Raw genomic sequence first — 21,630 nt, 5'->3', positions numbered from 1 at the left:
ATTAACCGCCATCTTTGTTGGCACGTTAATTTGCATATCACCCTGATTAGCCAATGGGAAGTGTAGCAGAGGTACGGTTAATTACCCTTTTTGTCTTTTATTAGATAGGATACCTCTGTGACTATTCATTTACAATCTGTGTCAACATGTTTTCAATTCTTTTGAGTATAGACCTAGAAGGGGAAATGTTGGGTCATATGGGAATTACATGGTGAATTTTTTTGAGGAAGTCCTAATCTGTTTACCAGTGTGACTGAACCATTTTACATTGTCACCAACAATGTACGAGGATCCCAGTTTTATCAACATTTGCTATAACCTTCCCATTTTTTGATTATCACCATCCTAGCAGGTATGAAGTGGTGGCTTAAGGTTTTCATTAGTAAACTGTCTCATGCTCTTGAGTATTTTTTCATGTGCTTTTGTATTTTTGTATATCTTCTTTTTTTAAAAAAATATATTTTATTGATTTTTTATAGAGAGGAAGGGAGAGAGATAGAGAGCTAGAAACTTCGATGAGAGAGAGACATCGATCAGCTGCCTCCTGCACACCTCCCACTGGGGATGTGCCCACTACCAAGGTACATGCCTTTGACCGGAATCAAACCTGGGACCTTTCAGGCTGACGCTCTATCCATTGAGCCAAACCGGTTACGGCTTGTATATCTTCTTTGGAGAAATGTCTATTCAAGTTCTTTGACCAATAGAATATAACATTCTATTTTTTAATTTTTGTTTTTATTAAATACTAGAGGCCCGGTGCACAAAAATTTGTGCACTCGGGGGTAGGAGGTCCCTCAGCCTGGCCTGTGCCCTCTCACAGTCTGGGACCCCTGGGGGCTGACCAGAGCTCAGAGCTGGGCCGCGGCAGGCAGGGAACCTTGGCTTCCTCCATCACTGGAGCAAGCGAGCCTCATGTTCGCTTCAGCCGAGTGGCTGCCGGTCACCATCTTTTTTGGCAGTTAATTTGCATATCCTGCTGATTAGCCAATGGGAAGCATAGCAGAGGTATGGTTAAGGTATGTTATGAGGTGTAAGTACAATATCTGTTAGCTCTTATGTTTTCCATTATTAACTTTGGGGGCCAAAGAGAGTTATAGATGCTTTATATGCTGGGATTAATAATTTCACCTTTTTTTTTTAAATTAAGATTTCTCAAATTCTGTGACTGAAAGTGAGGATATTCTGCGGAGCAATGAAAATCCTAATGGACAATCCCTGGAAAAAACTTACGCACGGAGAGCTCTGATAAGTTTCTTCTTTCCCACAAGTAAGTTCTTGGTTGATTCCCTCCACCCACTGCCAGGGTCCTTGTTTTGAAAATAGTAGTTAAATGTTTAGGAGGCAGTATGGTGTATTGGCATTGGAGTAGGATAGACCTGAGTTTTCATCCTGACTCTGCCTGTTGTCTTCGGCAAGATTACCTCTTTGAACTTTAGTGTCCTCAACTTTAAAATGAAAATATTTACCACAAAGAATTGCAAGGAAGAACTGAGACCATATTTTACAGGAACTCCATATGTTTGTTACTCTTTACAAAATAGTTTTCCTTCACAATTATCTAAACCTTTTACAATTTACCTTAATGGCATTGCCTGAAATTTAGTCCCTGACCCAGTTTTGTGAAATCAATATCTTTTGTGGCATTAATCAGGGTGCTGTGTAGCTCTAATGTGCAGAATATACCAGATGTTTTCCCATCTGTTTTAATGATAAAAAGTTCAGGTTTCAAGTCACATCGCCTTTCTGTGATTCTGTATATAATGAGTTTATCAAGCACATGATGACCCCTGAGAATTATTAACCACAAATAACAATGTTTCATTTTGTACAGCATGTGGTGCCCTTTCAAGTAGAAGCTTAAAATAAATTGACATATATGAATTACAAAGATGAAGCTTTCATTAAAAATCATGCAGAATTTATTCTAATAATATTTGATGTACATATATAAGAAAAAATAATTTTCATTGTTTAATTCCAGACTCTAGCACTGAATTCTTCTGTGACCTTGCATAAATATCTCTATACTGGTTTCATGAAATACAAAACAGACATTATAATACCTACCACCAATGAGAATAGCAAAATAAACAAGCTCCTTAAATAAATTAAAAATACTGCCATGGTCAAGTTGAGGGGAGAAAGAGCAATCTGAGAAGGTGGTATGTTGTAAAGCTAAAAGAATGGTTCAGTGAGTGCTTGATGTTATTAATTAATTAATTAATTTTAATCCTCACCCGAGGATAGGATATGTTTTTATTGATTTTAGAGAGGAGGGGGGGAGAGAGAAAGAGAGAGAGAGAGAGAGAGAGAGAGAGAGAGAGAGAGAATGATGTAAGAGAGAAACATGGATCAATTGCTTCCTGTACATGACTCAACCAGGGATCAAATCAGCAACCTAGGTATGTGCCCTGGTTGGGAATAGAATCTGCAATCTTGTGGTGTATGGGATGATGCTCCAACCAACTGAGCCACCTGGCGAGGGCTATGTGTTTATTAATTTAGATGCAGGTTGTAAAACTCATTTTGAGAGTTTTTTGTGAAGATTAGAAATGATGTTTGTAAAGCAAGGTAACTGGCCCAAATATGTGGCCTAGTGAATGGTAGCTATTATCCTATACTAGAGGCCCAGTGCACAAATTCGTGCATCAGTGGGGTCCCTTGGCCTGGCCTGCGGGACCGGGCCGAAACTGGCTCTCTGACATCCCACGAGGGGTTCCAGACTGCAAGAGGGCGCAGGCCGGGCTGAGCCCCCCTCCCCCTACCCAGTGTACGAATGTCGTGCACTGGGCCTCTAGTTTTTTTATAATGCCCAAACAGATTTATTTGTATACATACCAATGAAGAAAAGTAGTCTTCTGTCAAATGGAGAAGATTAAAATTCTTAAGTAGCTGATTTTGGGACCTACTACAATGGAAAGACTTGCTTTATTGTCTTCAGATGTTAGGTCTATTTACAGGCTTTTTAAATGGGTCTTCTCCTGGGGCCTGCTTTTCCACTTCCCAATGATATACAAGCTGGTGTTTCAGGTAGTTTCTGTTCTTCTTTTGTTCATCCAGGTACATTGCCATGAAGCATAAGACATCATATTCATTGTTGGCAGAAGCTATGGTCTTCAGGTCTAGCAAGAGCTTGATTAACTGGTTCTCTAACTCCAGAGCTTATGAGCTTGTATGTTCTCTAGAGCTTGTATGCCAGTTTTCCAGTTATCTATCTCAGGCCTCTTAATCACTGGAAGGCAGATTTTACTCTCACATCCTCTTAGATACCTTAGGAATTGCTTTCCATGTTCCCTCTTCACCTCAGCTTAATTTTCAAACAATGTGGCAAAACGAGGTTCTCCTGGGCCTTCAATGTAATAACAGGCCATAGATAAATAAGCATTACTGATGTGCAGCTCATAGATGCCACGTGATTAATAGCAAACCTACACTCTTCAGAGAAGAGGTACTGGGCTGCCATCTCAGCTTTAGAAAAAAAAAAACACATGCATATACAGTACTCTGAATGGTAGGTATTATTTTTACCTTAGCTTCAGAAATTGCCAGTCTTTAAAGAAGAAGAACATAATAAAATAAACCATGAAGTAAAAGTATGCTTTTAACCATTATGTTGTTATTTGCTTATGTTGAGTATCTTTAAAGTCATCATAAAACAACAATCTGTAGTTGTTAATGACATTGGAGATTGAACGTAATCTAAGCTGGCCTTAAGCAATACTGTGGAGATTTTCTTTTTGAGTAACAACCTGTTATCTTCCTTTTTACCGTAGTTGTCATTTGCTTCTCTTCTAAAGCAGGTTGTTAAAACAATCGTCATTTGAACTCATGAGTCTTACTAATATAGATTCAAACCTGTATGACTTTATTGCAGTTGCATGAATCTTGGCATTCATGCCATAAATCATTGAATATCCAAAATTATAGTCATAACTTAAGTTCAAAAGGAAGAATCTTAAAATATATGGAAGTGCCAATATGACAAGTGTCCACAGAAAGTAGGTTAGTCCCAATAGTATCACTTACCTTACTCTCTAGCAATAAACTGTGTGAATTTTACTTATGTTCATTCTTACTGATGCATTCAATGAGTTTCTGTAGCTTAATAAAAAAGAATGAAAGAGGGGAGGCCAGGGTCTGGGTGGAAGAAGGCAAAGGGGGAAATGGGAGACAATTGTAATGTCAAAAATAAAAATAAACTATAATCTATATATCTATATCTCTATATCTATATCTATATCTATATCTATATCTATATCTATATCTATATCTAAGCCTAAGTGACCTTCGGACCACTCTACCATTTGCCCAGTAGCTATGATGTTCAATGACCACCAGGAGGCAAATACTCCGACCAGTAGCGGAGGGAGCCCAATTCCTTGCAGAATCGGCTGTGGGTTAGGTTACTGCTGGGGCACTGTTGGCCCAGAATCTGCTTCACCCGCACCCTAGACCCAGAGATCGGTTTCGGCCCCATCCCTGCAGGCCAGGCCAAGGGATCCCACCAGTGCATGAATCCGTGCACCAGGCCTCTAGTTTAAAATAAAATAAATGTGTGAGAGGATATCTGTTGCATTAAAAAAGATGTTATTTTAAGGACATTTTTGGCCTATTCTTGTTCATTTATTCTTGTTCATTTTCTGCATTTCATTTAGAATAGAAAGTGTGATGTTAGATAATCTTGTGGTAATTTTTAGTTTAACTCTTATTTTTTCAGCATTCATTGCTATTTGTATGTCATTCAAACTGTTCATTAAATGTACCAGCTTAACTGTTTGTTTTTTCTCTCTCACTAATTATTTTAATTCAGGAAAATAATTATTAATCACATTGAATTTTTTTTTCTTGGATTTTGTTTCTAAAAGCATGCATTGTAAAGGAGAATCAGGAAGTGGAGGCTTGCAATAATCTGCCAAATCTTAACAAGAGTGCATGTTTGGAATACAGATGCTGTTATTCATCATTTGGGACCAAGAACTTCCGCTGTTTTGCCCCATTAAGCAATAGTAAGTTCATCCTTTTACATTTATTGTATGTCTATTTTTAAAAATTGAATAAGCAGGTCACAATGCCATACATTTAAATTTGGCTTTCCCAACTTCACATTTAGTAAATGGGGCTTCCATCTCTAAAGAAATACTATCTGTATAATGTCCTGAGGTGGCCAGGCCACCTCATTCATGAGCAGTTTCTGTTTAGCCAATAGATGTGACTATGGAAGTTTGGAATGAGTCTCTTCTTTTGCTTTAGTCCCTATCTTGTTCCAAAGATTTCAGACTCTATGAGAGGTAACTCTCATTGCCTGGTAGAATGTACCAATGAGACATTCCTTAGCTTACTTTTTTCTCCCCATTTACTTACCCTGAATAGACTTCTTCCCATTTATCTTATCTTCTGCACCTCATTATGTGACAGTAGACTTAAGTATTTTTTTATTAAGGTCTGTGTATTCATTTATCTTGGTTTTATTATTTTTGAATTAGGTTCTTCTATTAAGATTTTTTTTTCTTTTCAACGTTTTGAGAACTAGACAATCTCTTTTTGCTCCTTCATTTGGATAGTAGGGACATATTACCAGTAAGTCCCATGATGAATATATTTGATATGATTAAACACTAACAGATACCACAAAAAGGATGCATGCAAAGCAATGTCTTAGGTTAATATAGCCCCTATTCAATTTACAGCTCTTTGTTGAACATCTAGTATTAATAATGGGAGATGAAATCTGATCATGAATATAGAATTACAATTTTAACACTGTCACGCAGTGTTTATAATTTATTCATCATTTAGTCTTTATATTATGTGAGAAGAGACATTTGGTTTTTGTAGAGGGAAAATTTGAACCGTGACTTACAATTCCCCAATCATATTAGAATGTATTTCTAAACAAAATATACTTATTCATCTGCAAATTCTTGATATTTATTTAATTAAAGTTTATAATTTGGAAGTAAACATTTAAGAAGCCATTCCTTTATCAAGTTAACTATTCATAGATTAATTTACTCTTTGAGTGCTCTAAGATGTATAACATTTGGCCAAAGGAAAACATATTGAGGCCATAGGAAGAATTATGAATCATAATAATATGTTAAGAGAAACAGTAGGATCATTTTGTTAAGATTTCCATTGGGAGGCATGTATTTAAAGTGTCTACTTTAGTTGTGTTTCAAGAACATTTCATAAACTCCTGCACTTATAAAGGAGCAAGTATATTTACCTATCATATATGAATACCTCCTTATTTTACTTTACTGATACTTTTTATAAAGACTTTATGAAAGAGCTCATATTTGCTTCTCTTAATTCATAAAAATAACAAGATATAATTAAATCAACAGAGCCTTTGCAGATATTCCGGATGTTTGGATTTGGTGTGATTAGCATGATCATCCTGGGATGTCTGCCCATTTATTGCTTTTCTCTTCACTGTAGAAGGTAGGCAAACATAAACTTACATTTGTTGACTACTGAGTATACTTGGATATTTCTGTTTAGACACATTTATTCATACATTCCAGAAACACGGGGATTAAGTTTGGGTCCCTTTTGTTTAAAAAAAGGGAGCTCAGTAAAAATCTAAAAGTAAAATTGCCATAATATTTAAAAATACATGTTATTTTATTTTTCCATAAATTTAAAATATCTTCTTACATAGTCTGCACATTGTCTCATCAAACAAAATACCAATTGGAAGAAAACTTAAATCAGTGAGCTGACTGGGGGTTTTTGAGTGGAAATAGTTTTTAACTGCAAATCAGAAGGATTCCAGCAAATGTTAGTCTAAATAGATAGTCATCTATCATTGTGCCTTAAAGCCTTGGTCTGTCTTCAAGCTGATTTTTATCAGATTTCCTCTTAGCATCTCATACAAACTTCCAGTGCATTATTGGCATAATGCTTTTAGTTTATTTTTTAACTAGAGGCCCAGTGCATGGATTCATGCGTGGGTGGGGTCCCTTGGCCTGGCCTGCAGGGATTGGACTGAAACCAGCTCTCTGACATCCCTTGAGGGGTCCCAGATTGTGAGAGGGCAGTTCTCAGGTGGCGCACCCCAGAATTGGGCTCCCTTCTCTCTGGGTCCAAGTGTGTCACCTGAGAACTGCAGCTGCCAAGTCACCTCAGCTTGGCAGCTCCTGCATTGAGCGTCTGCCCCCTGGTGGTCATTGCATATCATAGCTGCTGGTCAGATGGTTGAACAGTCGAATGGTCACTTAGGCTTTTATATATATACTAGGGGCCCAGTGCATGAATTTGTGCACCTTGAAAGGAACTGTGGGCCATGAGGCTGTGGTGGGCACAGGGGCGGGTCTCCGCCAATCCTCTGCACCCCTGCCTGGCCCCTCCTGCCTGGCCCCTGGTCTCCTCTCTGCTGGCAGCCCCGTTCCCGCCACCACCGCTCCTATGCATTGACAGCCCCAGCTCTACTCGCACCTGCTGATGGTGCAGAGTGATTGGGACCAGCACCAGCAGCGGGTGGGAGCGGGGCTGGCACTGTCAGAGGGTGCAAGCTGTGGCTGCTGCCCCAATCGCCCCTCAGGAGCAGGGGCAAGTGGAGAAGCCCTCAGGGGCGATTGGCGCCTGCAGCCGCTCATACCCGCTAATGGCACCAAGTGATCAGGACTGGTGCTGGCAGTGGGTGCGAGAAGCAGTTGCTGGCCCGATTGCCACTCAGGAGCAGGGGTAGGTGGAGAAGACCTGAGGGGTGATCGGGGCCGGCAGCCGCCACCTGTACCCGCTGATGGCACCGAGTGATTGGGGCCAGCAGCAGGTGCGAGCGGCGGCTCAGGTGCTGGCAGTGGGTGCGAGCGGGGCCAGCTCCAGCAGCAGGTCGGAGTGCTGGGCAGGACCACGGCATGCGGGAGCCAAGATTTTTCAGTAACCACCAGAGGCTAGCCCCGATGGCAGCGACCAGTACCCCACCTTGGTCTGGCACCCCCTCTCACCTGCTCCACCACCCCTCCAAGGCTGACACCTGCCATATTCCACACTCTGCTGCCGGCTGCTGATATCCGCCATGTTCTGTGCCCGCCCCCTGGTGGTCAGCACACATATAGCGACCAGTTTGGTGGTTCTGCATTTGGTCTATTTGCATATTTGCCTTTTATTATATAGGATAGATAACTCTCCAGCTACTGGGGACAGAGTGGATGTGGAGGGAGAAAGCAGGTTTAGGACTAGGGAGAGGTGAGTGAGGCACTTGGAGCACAAAATCTAAGAAGGCACTCACTGTGAAGTTTGTGCAAATGCAGAGTTGGCTCTAATATGACTCTGAGAGTAATACCTCCTTATATCTTCTGGTAAAGAAAAGGTGCCTGTTGAAGATTAAACATCTTTGATATTTTTATTCACTTTAATAAGAAAGTGGTATTTGGGTTACAAAAATTGATTAGATTTTACTGGAAGATTTAGACATACACATATTACCTTATTTTCTGTAAAGTTCATTATGTCTTTTCTTTCCTTTCCTTTTCTCTTCTTTCTTTTTCTCTTCTCTTCTTTTCTTTTTTTTCTTTCTTTTCTCTTCTTACCTTTTACTGAAGTCTGATGAAGGTGTCATTGTATTTATAGTTAATAGCAACCTCATATTAGTGGAAGCTTAATATATTTTATTGAATAAATGAATGGTTCAAAAAATAAAGAAATACAGTGCATGGAGTTGGCTAGCCTGGAAGGCAGTCCTATAGTAATTTAAACTTTCTCATTGCTCACATCACTTACTCAGAACTGTGAAGATACTATTGGGTCACAGCCTTTCAGCTCTTCAATTTTCATATGACAGTATATTATTTTCTCAGTTTTTACTTAGTTGCCTATACTGAGTGGGTAATCTCTATTCCTTGGCTGCTCTCATTTTCTTTCTTGTTTCAGGGAATAGGAATGGACTTTCTGAGTCCTCCCTTCTTCCCCCCAAAGCTTGATTTCATATAAAATATAACCCATATATAAAAATGAAGTTATATTTTCTAGAAACTGGTAGCTAGGATTATGCTGTACTATTTAGTCTCTTATATGATAGGACTGATATAATAATTTCATTATGGCATCTTTATTGTGCCTCTGCCAGGGAGTTTTATGGGGATGTTTAGATTTTTCTCTAAAATAAATTGCAAAGGATTATTCCTGATAAGAATATATTTTCTTCTTTTTACACAATAAGAACTGCTTAAGAGACTGGAACAATGTGAAGAGTATATACATATTGAACACCATACATTTCAGTTTACTATGATTAATTAATTAACTTATTTTACTGTTTTGTATAAGAGTGGTATGTATGTTCCTTCAGTCATTCTGAGCTGCTTGTTGAACCCCAGAGCAGGTGTCAGTTTCATCTTTCTGCTTAGCTGAATTCCCAGGAACAATGGATGGTTGAGGGTAGATGGGCCACCGTCAGCTTTTCCTAGCAAGCTGATTTTAGCAGCAAGGGAAATAATTGTGTTAGAACAAAGACCCTGTCCTTGATACCAAACAAGGAGCTAAAATAGAGTTCAAAGCCTGCCAACTCTCTCCCCCTTTGTTGGGAAAGATATCTCTTTAGAACTATCCCCTTAAGTTCCTCTTCTTCATTTCAAAGAATAAAGAGATAGATAAAATATTCCAGAAGGTAAAACAAATGTTTGCATAAAAAGAAAATAGATGCAGCAGGAAAAGAAATATGTAGTGGTTTAAAAAAGAAAAAGAAAGAAACCAATCACAGTTTGTCTAAATCAGAAGGGCTAAAAGCCAAATCCAGATGCAGTAACATGATCTGGGCCTCTTTGCTGGAAGAACTCTTGAGAAATTGGGAGATACTCTTAAACTCCTCCTGCTGTATCCTGTTCTATAAGTCAAATATGCATTCCTTCAGGAATAAGATGTTGTAGCTCTCCTCTCTTGACCCTCAGTGGTAAGCCAAAGTAAATTATGTTTTGACATTCCCCTTAACTACTTCTCATTTCTAAGCAGAGGTGGCTTAACTTTGTCCCTGGAATAATCTATAACTGAATCTCTAGTTTACTTCCACTTGACTTGAGTTTAGGTGTGATATGAACCAGGTACACAGCGAACTCAAGTGAGCTTAAACTAGGTGTACATTATAAAAATGGGAGCAGGGAGCATTAAAAAAAAAGCTTTCTAAGATTTGCTACTAATAGCCTTATTAAACTCCCCTATAAGATATGTTTTGAAATTTGTTACATCTTCAAGGTTACTTAAGTTCTATTTTTGTTCTCATTAATAAGGATCAGAAGCCTCATTAGGTTTAAGTGTCACTGCTAGGCTTAAGATTTATGTAGGTATGAAGGAAGGAAAAGATCAGGTGGATAGGGACAAAAGGAAGCATGGCAGGGGGTCCTTTAGCAGGGAGAGGGCTAGAGAGATAGAAACATCAATGAGAGAGAGAAACATCATTGATTGGCGGCCTCCTACATACCTCCCACAGGGGATCAAGCCCACAACCTGGGCATGTTCCCTTAACAGGAATCGAACCGGCAACCTCTTGATTCCTGGGTTGATGCTCAACCACTGACCTACACTGGCAGGGCATATTCTGTGCTTTTCTGGATGAATGACTCTTAAATCTGAATCCTGAAATTTTCAACTCTACCTTTTCCATATTTCTACCTGCCCTCACGAATTAGATATTCTGTTAGCACTTTATATGCAACATGTGCAAAACTGAAATTATCTTCTTTTTCTTCCAAATCATCTCCCCTTGACAGCTCTGAATTTCTGTCAGTGATTTCTTTAGTCTCCCAGACTAGAAGTCTTGGAGTCATCTGTGACTATTTACTTTATTTCATCCTTAATATGTAATCTGTTCTCGTAGTCTCCCTGTCATTTTGTTGTTGTTGTTTTCTTTGGAATGAATCTGAAATTTCCCTCTTATCCCATTTTATTGTCACAGCTTAGTCCAGGCCTTGTCATGCTTTCAACTGCTATCCTGGGTAAGTGATTTCAGGAGAGGGGCAAAAGGGCACCAAGGTGTGTTCATCTTCTAGGGCTGCTATAACAAATTACCACAGACTGGATGGCTTAAACAATAGACATTTATTTTCTCACTGTTCTTCAGGCTAGAAGTCCATGATAAAGTTTCCAACTGATTTGGTTTCTGGTGAGGACTCTCTTCCTGGCTTGCAGGTGGCCACCTTCTTGCTGTATTTTCACATGGCCCTTCCTTGATCCACGCAAGAGTGGGGAAAGAGAGAAAGAACAAGCTCTCTGGTTTTTAGCAAAAAAAAATTCCTAAAATTTTAGTTTTTATAATGACACTAATTTTATCAATTGCGGCTCCACCCTTATGAACTTATTTAACCTTAATCAATTTTTTTGGAGGCCCCATATGCAAACACAACCAAACTTGGAGTTAGGGTTTCAAATATGAATTTTAGGGATACAACCAATCAGTTCAAAACACAAGGCTAGTTAGCATATAAGATCAAAGTCAGGATAGGGGACTGAGGAAGACATCAGAATGAGATGTTTAATCCAGAGTTAATATAAGAGTGACAATAACTGGGATGGGGCTGAAAATGGTGTTTGTAAGATGGCTAGGAGTTGAGTCTCAGAGAAGTTTCCTGGAACTTCAATAGGAATGTATTACAGCTGTGACATTAGGAAGGAGGTAAAGCGTACAGATGCTTGTCAACTCAGTTTGGACATATACTTGGACTCCTAATCTAATTTCCTTCTATTCCAACATGTAAGGTTCTGCCAGAATATCTTTCTAAAATAGTATTATTTTACCCTAGCTAGTTTATCTCAGTGGATAGAGCGTCGGCCTGTGGACTGAAGGGTCCAGGGTTCGATTCTGGTCAAAGTCACGTGCCCAGGTTGCTGGCTCAATCCCAGTGTGGGGCGTGCAGGAGGCAGCCAATCAATGATTCTCTCTCATTATTGATGTTTCTCTCTCTTCCTCTCTGAAACCAATAAAAATATATTAAAAATAAAATAGTATTATTTCATTTCTATATATCATTCAGGAACTTCTGGATTCCAGGCCTTGTACCAGATGCTATAAAGGATAAAATGCTTAATCAGATCATGTTCTGTGGTCTCAAGTGACACATAGTCTAATAAAGGATATATACAAGTTTATAAGGTAGAAAGTCTCACACCATATAAAAAGGTATAGATAAAAACAATTAGCATGTTTGGCTTTTTCCAGTTTATGTTAACTTTTCATAAACATTGTATTATGTGACCTTCAAAACAGAGGTGCAGGGCCCTGGCTGGTGTGGCTCAGTTGGCTGGAGTGTCATCCCATGCATTGGAAGGTAGAAGGTTTGATTCCTGTTCAGGGAACATACCTAGGTTGTGGGTTTGGTCCTTGGTCAGGGCACATATGAGCAACCGAGCAATGTATCTTTCTCACATAAGTGTCTTTCTCTCCCTCTCTCCCTTTCCCTCTTCCTTCCTCTCTGGAATCAATAAAATAAAATTGAAAAAATTAAAAAAAAACCCACAGAGGTGCAGGGAGATTTGTTCTCTTGCTCAAGATTACATAGCGAAAAAAACAAGGTTTCCAATCTATCTTTTGAGTTTGTTACTTTTTCTACTATAGGAAATAGCAAGAATAAAAATGTAAATAAAATAACACAATGTCATCTTATTGCTTCAGATTTACTCAAAGGGCTTTAGCTTTCAAAGTTATCTATATTGGACTCATCCTTTAATTCCAATAATCTTAGAACATTCCATGTACCATTTGCTCCAACCAGGGAACTATCTTTATATTCCTTGGCATACACCAGCCTTTATTCTTTCCGCTGCTCTTTACTTTGCCCATGTTGCTCCCCAATCCTGGGATTGTTCTCTATCTGCTTTACTTACTTGCATTCTTTCTGACCTTCAAATTGCATCTGCTTCAATTCTCCCATGAAGTGTTCTACAACTGCTCCAGGTCCCAGTGTTTTCTCTTTTCTTGGAACCTTTTTTTCTGCACTTGTATTCTTATCCTATCTATCTATCTATCTATCTATCTATCTATCTATCTATCTATCTATCTATCTATCTATCTGGCTAATATGCAAAGTGTCCCCTCAGGAGTTCGACCAGGAGACCAGGAGTTCAATTGCTTGCTATGATGTGCACTGACCACCAGGGGGCAGCAAGGAACAAAGGAAGGCCCCAGCCAGCAGCTGGCAGCCGGGGAAGGGAGGCCCGGGCCGGCAGCCAGAAGGCCCCATCAGCACTGATTGCCGGCCAGGCCTAGGGACCTTACCTGTGCATGACGCCCACTGACCATCAGAGGGCAGACGCTCCAACTGATAGTTTAGCTTGCTGCTGGTGCTGGTGGGCTGAACTGGAAAGTGAGGTGTGAGGTGAGAGCCCTTAGGTATCTCCCAGGGTTTGGCCCAAGCCCCAGGTGGAGATGGGCAGGGGCGGGAGCCAGGAGGGACCAGGTGGCACGGAAGGCTGCTACTAGTGATCCCAGAGCCATGGACTGCTCAGCCCTCCACAGCCTGTGGCGTTCTCAGTGCACAATTTGTAATCTTCAGAGCTGCTTCTTTTTATTTGTTAAGTTTCACTAACTACTCCAGCTCTCCTCCGAGGCCCCACCTGGGCTCACCCCTGCACAAGTCCACACTACCGCATGGCCTGCACAGCCCCACCTGCACTGCCTCACTGGCACCACTTCACCTGCCCCGCACATCCCCACAAGTCCCACCCTGCACAGCCTTTGGGGAGCTCTGCACCCAGAGGAGAAAGGGGGAGGCTGCAGACAGGAGGTTGCAGGAGGAGGGGGCAGAGCAGGGCCCACCAAGTTAGGTGGAGGGGAGGGAGGGAGAGACCCCACAGGACTGGGGACAGAGATGGGCGGGGAAGGAGGGCTGTGCGGAAGTGTCACCCTTGGTTGAAATAGAAATCCTGACACTATTTTACAGACCTCAGCAGATGTGTGTGTGGCGGGGGTACGGAGACAAAAGAGGGTATGAGGGGACTGTATGGATGGAGAGCAGCGACGTTTGATTCATGACCTATTTATTTTTATTTTTGTTAATATATTTTTATTGATTTCAGAGGGGAAGGCAGAGGGAGAGATAGATAGAAACATCAATGATGAGAGAGAATCAATCTGCTGCCTCCCGCACGCCCCCTACTGGAAATTGAGCCCACAACCCAAGGATGTGCCCTTGACTGGAATCAAACCCAGGAACCTTCAGTCCACAGGCCGTGGTTCTATCCACTGAGCAAAACCATCTAGGGCAACCCATGGCCTATTTAAAACCCCTGTAGTAGGCTGAGCAGGGGTCTTACCACAATGCTGTTACCTGATAATGAAGGTGTCTCTCCTTATGTTGGGGTAATCGGAACTGCAGGGAAGTAAAGGCACACCCATGGAGTCTGCAAAGAGTTTCCATGCACATGATGCAATTTACTTCGTGTGGCAGCTGAAGAGGGTGAGCAGAACCTTGGAAGGACATGAGGTCTCCAAGACCAGGGGTTGGAGGGAAAGTGCGTGCCAAGCATTCTGCACCCTGAATTACAATCTATATATATAAAAGCCTAATATGCTAAGTGTCTGACCAGCCAGTTGACTGACCAGTCGCTATGATGTGCACTGACCACCAGGAGGAAGATGCTCCAACCAGTAGGTTAGCTTGCTGCTGGGGTCTGGCTGATCAGGATTGGGTGAGACAGGGCCGGACATGCCCTGGAGCCCTCCTGCGGTCCCTCCCGCAGCCCCTCCCTGGCCACTGACCCCAGTCGGCCCCAATTGGACTGGGTGAGATGGCCCTGATTGGCTCCGATCGCCGGCCAGGTGGAGGGACCCCACCCATGCACGAATTTTGTGTACTGGGCCTCTAGTTTAACATAATTATCCTTTTTGTTATTAGTTTTCTTTCTCTGGCTAAATTGGAATTCCTGTGAGGATAAGGAACCAAGCTTCTGTACTCCTTTGAGTTTAGAGCTGTGGTTTCCAAAATGGGGTCCCTGTACTAGTATTATCCACTTCCTTCTCTGAGAACATGTAATATATACATGTTCTCAGGTCACACCACAGATCTACAGAATCAGAAATTCTGGGCTTAAATCCAGAAATTTATGTTTTAAACAAGTCCAGTAAGTGAGTCTCATGTACATCCAGATTAAAGAACCACTGGCCTCTAGACCATGTGGTAGGCAACTCAGTAAATAATGATTGGAATAATCTAGTTATTCATTCCCTGGATTTGCTAGCTTTGTGATGTTGCAAATGGTAACTTAAACTTATAAAGTTTCCTATCTATAAAATTGATGTTATGTTTTTAACTGCTTTAAAAATATATATTTATGTAATGAATTAGAGTTTGTTAAGAAACATGGAGAATCAACCTTCTAGAGTAGTGTTTCTCAAATTCTGATATTTAGATGGCTTCTATGGAAGTAACCTTGGGAATATTTAATAATACAGATTCCCAGGCTTTACCCCAGAGATTCTGATTTAAGAAGTCTGTGGTTTGGTTCTGACATCTTTAAAGCACTCCACCTCAATCTAGTATACAGGCCATTTGGAACTATTCTAGACTCCCCAGTTCAATAATTTATTCATAATTTCTTTCTGCAAATATTTATTAAGATTCTAATTTGGTCTAGGCACTTGCATGACATTGTATTCTTCTCCATTGATCATCTCTTGGGCAGCCCCACTGTCCATGTTATGAGCCATCTAACCCCATATCTCAGAGTTCCCTAATGTACTAATTTCTGAGTAATCTCTCCTGTATTCTGCATTGGCCACCATTTTTCATGCCCACATCCAGAACCTTAACATTCATAAAAAATTAAACCGCTGAGTCTCTAAAATCTTAAACTTCAAAATCCTACTCTTTAACAAAGGTGCCTTGTCCTCTAGGTATTTCCTGTCTTTATCCTTGCTATACCTGTACTCATTGAGACCTCCAGGCTCTTTAATTCTCTGTATTCCCCTAGTCTTCTATATTTTTAACATAATCTGATTTCTTTAACTAGCCTAGATCCTATTGCCTGATACTTTAATCCATTCTTTCCACCCCATTTATTTCATTGCAACTGAATCCACACACCACTTCTCTGGTCCTAGATCTAGGCTCCTAGGAATTCCCAGAGAAAGGAATTCTCACAGTTATATAGATCTGTATCACTAGAAATTCACAGTGGGCCAATTTAGTGTTTCTAGGCACACCAATCCGCTTGATGTTAACAAACAACATGCTGCCTCACCATCTGAGCTTTTTACACAGTGCATTTGCCCACTGATTGAAATGTTCTTATATATATCCCCTTCTTCCTCTCTTTTATTTGGTTAACTCCACTCAGAATGTAGGCCTCAGCTTAGATGTCACCTGCCCTAGAAAGTATACACCAAACCTCCTGCCAAGACTGGGCCAGGCTTCTTCCTGTTTAACTCCTACCAGTCTTTGCTTACTTCTTTTGGATTATCTCAGTGTGATATATTTATCAGCCTATATATCTGTCTTCCCTTCTAAATTTTATGCTACTGAGGGCAGGTCCCATGCCTTATTCATCTTTATTAGAATAGTGCTTATTTCATAAATGAGCAAATGTGTCAGTGAATGAATGGATATGGGATAAGTTGATCTGTACATTTAAAGTATGAGTATATTGGCCACAATATATAACATTTTAATGAAAAAAAAGAAATTCTTTTCTAGGACACTGAACAAATATTTTCACCGCTACTTTCCACCTGGGGCATTCTCATTACATATTGGCTAGAATATCTAACTTTGGATCTCAGTAATACATGTTAGAAGGCTGAATCTAAAACCAAGTCCTCTGCACCTAGACCAGTGCAATGAGTTTTGAAACAATAAAGCTGTGTTACTGTTTTTGTTGTTAATTAAGGTGAAATGCAAACCATTAAATTTAAAATAAAATTTATGGATAAAGAAAACATAGAGCCATTTTCATCATGTGAAGTAAGACATATTAAAGACATGGCATTAAGAAAAGTATAAGCCCCCAATTTTTATCTAAAATTCTGAAATTCAAATAGTTCTGCAAATCTAAAGCTTTTTTCCTAATCATTTGGCACCAAACCTTGATGTGACCTGACCTAATATACTTTCTAGTTGCCATTTCATGCTTAGAGTAAATATTCATATATTTTATTGTAGAAATATTACTGTGCTTAATCATGATCCCAAGACTGCTTGGGAATGTCATGTATATTCAGTATGTTATGTCATATTGCTTTTTTAAAATCCAAAATATTCTGTCAGGTCAGTACTAGACTATTAGGGGGAACACTTCATAAGTTATGTAAATGTCTAACCACTGTGTTGTAAACCTGAAACTAATTTAATATTGAATGTCAGCTGTAATTGAAAAATAAAAAAATTCAAAATATTCTGCATTCTGAAACACATATATAGTTGCTTCAGTTATTATTTTTTGAGACTGTAGTTAACAACACTACAATATAAAGAGGCCACAGATAAATCATACAAATATAAATTTGGCCTTCACCCAGTACTTCATTTATGCCTGGAGACTATTTTTATGATTAATTGAGAAAAAGATATGTATTTGCTCCATATCTGTCTTACCTAGTGGATCTCAGTGACACCCAGTAATGAAGTTTTAGTGGAGAAAAGTGAGTATTACCTTCAAAGTCATCATTTTAAAGGCAGGCTTATCTATCTCTGGGCCCTGTATGCTCAGAACCTGATTGCTCCTATTCCATGCATTGAGCTGAGGATAGGAATGCATTTGTTATTAACTCTTAATAATATTACTTGCAAATCTTTCTTCCTTTATTTCTCTTATGGGTTTCCATCCTTATCTCTGCTTTGAGCATTCCTTTTTTTCCCCTTCACTTGTGTTTAGAGAGTGAAAACTCTATAAGCATGTAAATCAACATCGTTTCTGAACCCGCTTTGGTTTCCAGGCTCTGTAGATTATTTAAAGTTACAAGGTACAGCTTTAGCCTGAAGTTATTTCCAAGCTCCAAGGGGAAAAAGAGACAGGTTAGCATAGTAGGTGAGAGATTGTGCTTTAGATCTAGGCAGGACTGGATTTGAATCCTGGCTACACCATGGGTAATCTGGTAACCTCGGGCAAGTTACTTTCCTTCTTGGTGCCTCAGTTTCCTCATCTGAAAATGTAAATTATGAAAGAAATACTTGCCTCATTAAGTCTTAATGAAGATTAAATAAGATTGTGCACATATAGTACTTATACACAAGCCTTGGCACACACTTCTCATTACTAGTCATTATTCACTAATGCTGCAGTGTGGTTTAATGTACAGTGTACTTTAGAGTCAGGCAGACCTAGCATCTCCATTTACCACTTCTGTGTGACCTTGGATAAGTCATCTAACCTCTTTAAGCCCCAGTTTAATCACTTGCAAAATAGGAAACACAATATTCACCTTCTAGAGTTGTTGTGAGGATTAAATGAGAATAAATTATATAAAGCATCTGGCCAAGTTCTTGGCCTATCATAGAATCTCAAGGGCCCCCTTCCACCTACTGTCCACACAAATGCAAAGAAGTATAGGACTGAATACCAGAGATAGTAATAGTTAGTGAAAGTGAAAAATTATAAAATTATAGATAATAATATAATGTGAACTATTACTATTAGTATTGAAGTTCATAGAAGGAAGGAATCCTTGTAGGTTAGGAGTGAAAAGGGGAGACCTCTTAGAGAAATAATATATAAGTTGAGCTTTGAAATGTGGGTGTTGTTGTCAGCAGAGGGAAATAGGACAGCATTACTGTTGAAGAGGCTGAAATGATCAAAAAGACACCTAATAGATTAATAATAATGGTAATAATGAAAAATATGAGTGGGCCAAGTGTAATATTTTCTGTTAGATATTTAAATTCAGTGAGTTAAACAGTCAGGTTGGAATGTGTAGAGAGTTATGTGGGCAAATGGCCTTTTCCTTATAACATGCCAGTAGTTATTGTTCTATCACTGTTGAGAAACAAGGTTTCACTTTGAACTTTTAATATTACAGCAAATGGATCTATCCTTTACGAAGAAAAGCTAAAAGGATTTTCAAGAAGTTGAAGAAACAAAGAAACAAACTAAAGAGGGATGCTGAAATGTTAAGGGCAGCAATCGAAAATGAGGAAGGATTAAGTGAGGAAAAGGAACAAGAGGATGAAGGTAATGCCAATAGAATATAAAGTTGAAGCACTTCATATTTTATTCTTGTTACCATTATCTTGGTTCATTTAATGTTTACTTTTTACCACAGATGTTAGGACCATAGGAGTATCAACTTCTGAAGTGATAATATTGCTAGGGATATTTAGATGATAGGAAGGTGGACAAGAAATGTACAAAGTTATTTGTGTGCCACATTATTGGTATACGTTGCTCAACCCTTCATGGGAACAAAGAAATGGAATCTGGCCTCTCTGACTCTGAGACTCCATGATAGACACATAGACACTCTTGCAAAATAATAATGGCCATACTCCCCCATAGACCACACCACATATCTAGAGGACAGAGCATATAGCCTCAGGAGTCTGACAGATCTGGGATTGAATCGGCTGTCTGCTCTCCAAACTTATCCAATGCAGTATTAGAAGAAGATGAGAGAGGGGATTACAAAATCATACACTGGGGATGACCTGGGCCTCACTTGTGCATGCTTACATATCCCTTACCCTTGGCCTGGGTCTCCTCTTACAATAACTGTGAAGAATGAAGTAAGAATAAAATGGTTGGTGAGAAAAAAGGTATACTTCATGGAATAGAGTACTGGACTTGGAGTCAGGAAACTTAGGCCTTTAGTGGTGTTTCCATAGGCAAGTAAACTTTAAGCTCATTAATACCATCACCTGAAGTTTTTGTGTCGCTTAACCAATATAATGCATGCATGAATGCTTTGAAAATTGCAACATGTAATTCAAATTTAAGGTGTTCATTTCTAACCCCAGTTACAAAGAAGCAAAAGAGTGGAATAACCATTGAATTTAGTATCAGGAGACTCTGGCTCTAGTCCCAGTTATGCTATTATTTACAGTGGGAGCTTGGCTAAGTCTCTTAACTTCCCTGGGCCTCAGTTTACCAAATTGTGAAATGAGAGGTTTGGATTGGATGAGTAGGAAAATTGACTTATCTCAGAAGAAACAAAAGAAAATCTTTATACAAAGTATTATGTATATGATACTATTCATATAAGGTAACATAATAAGTATATATAGTAATCATACATGCATATTATTACACATACCTATATATTACTTTGTACATAGTTTAATGAAATACATAATGCATATATGTATATAGACATATGCACACGTATATTACATTATAGCTAGATTAACAATACAAACTCTGTGGCTATTTACTGGGGCATAGAAGTTAACTTTTTTATTACAAAATCTTCATTGTGAGATAGCAGATTTTGTCTGTATGTCTCACAGTAATATAAGATGATATATTGGTAAACTGAAAATGCATGCTAATCATAAATTTCAATATATAGAGATTGAGAAATTTGTTGCAGTCATTTCCTTTTATAACAAAGTGTGATGTATATATGGTAGTCCTTTCAAGTTGTTTAACTCTGGTTTACTTTTCTCCTGTAGCATGAGAAGAATGCAAACCATTCAGAGAAGACTTAACCTGATGGAGCATTTTAGAAGGATAAAAATTAGTCCTCAATTTTGTCATGTTTACTTCTTAAAATAAAGTTCATAGTTCTGTTTCTGTGCATCAAACCAGAATCTGAGCTCTTTTCATTAAAAATAATTTCAACAGAATTTTAAAAAACATACGAAAAGCACTCTTGGCATTTGAGGTCCTAGATAGTAATGGCAGAGATTTCATATTGTTATTCACCTTCTAGTAAAGTGGGTTAAAAACAACAACCAGTGATCATATTTCACCGTATATGATACTCTGTTTATTTTAAGGAAAATATGTAAAAATATTTTGTAGTAAGGTTCTTCTTTTTATTTTATAACATAACTTTTTTTCACCATAAAAGTAAGGCATATTCATTATAGAAAATTTGGTAAATAAGGTTATGTGATTATGTAGAAGAAAGAAAAAAATTCCCACTACACAGAGATGAACACTGTTGTGTTTTCTTTACATTTTAAAGAAAACAGTTGTATTCTGTGACATACATAAATTGATATTTTAAAAATTTATATCTTATTTTATGATTCACTTTCCCCTTTTGAAATGTTTGGGGCTCAAGTTTACCTGGGCTTGTGGTTCATTCATTCAGTGAACATGAATTGAGCTCCTGCTATGGGCCATGAACTTTCTATGTTCTAGAGATATAGTCATAGGCAAGATCTTGCCTATGACTATATCTCTAGCACATAGAAAGGCCTAGTCACTAGGCCTTTCCTTCGTGGAGCTCTACAGTCCAGCTGTGGAGGAAGCTAGTAAAGAAGTAATGACAGGGCTATAATAGGAGTACCAAGTTCCATGAGAACACATAGCAGGAGCACATAGCCCAGACTTCAAGAAGAGACATAAAATTAAAAGGAGAATCAACAGGTGTTTGCCATGTAATCACTGTGTCATAGGAGGAGTGTCTCAGGTACAAAGGCCCAAGTGCATGGAGTATTTACAGCACTGCAAGTTGTTCAGGATGGCAGCAGCTCGACTTAAATGTTAGATCAGAATATAATGCATATGAATAAGTTGGGTTTTATCCTCTGGACAGAA

The 21,630-nt window shown here is 39.1% G+C and overlaps 1 protein-coding gene across 1 annotated transcript in view; it reads left to right on the top strand.

Moving 5' to 3' along the window:
- Positions 1 to 20,618, top strand: part of FMR1NB (FMR1 neighbor) — a 22,392-nt gene extending 1,774 nt beyond the window's left edge. The window contains exons 2-6 of the mRNA XM_014454971.2: positions 1,151 to 1,270; positions 4,869 to 5,009; positions 6,351 to 6,447; positions 18,947 to 19,098; positions 20,535 to 20,618. Of these exons, the coding sequence (XP_014310457.1) occupies positions 1,151 to 1,270; positions 4,869 to 5,009; positions 6,351 to 6,447; positions 18,947 to 19,098; positions 20,535 to 20,539 (515 nt within the window). The 3' untranslated portion in view covers positions 20,540 to 20,618. The remainder of the gene's footprint in view (positions 1 to 1,150; positions 1,271 to 4,868; positions 5,010 to 6,350; positions 6,448 to 18,946; positions 19,099 to 20,534) is intronic.
- Positions 20,619 to 21,630: the final 1,012 nt, after the last annotated feature.

Source organism: Myotis lucifugus, unplaced genomic scaffold, assembly GCF_000147115.1.
Source record: "Myotis lucifugus unplaced genomic scaffold, Myoluc2.0 scaffold_40, whole genome shotgun sequence".
In the NCBI taxonomy this organism is placed as follows: domain Eukaryota; kingdom Metazoa; phylum Chordata; class Mammalia; order Chiroptera; family Vespertilionidae; genus Myotis; species Myotis lucifugus.
This window is presented reverse-complemented; position numbering and strand designations above follow the sequence as displayed.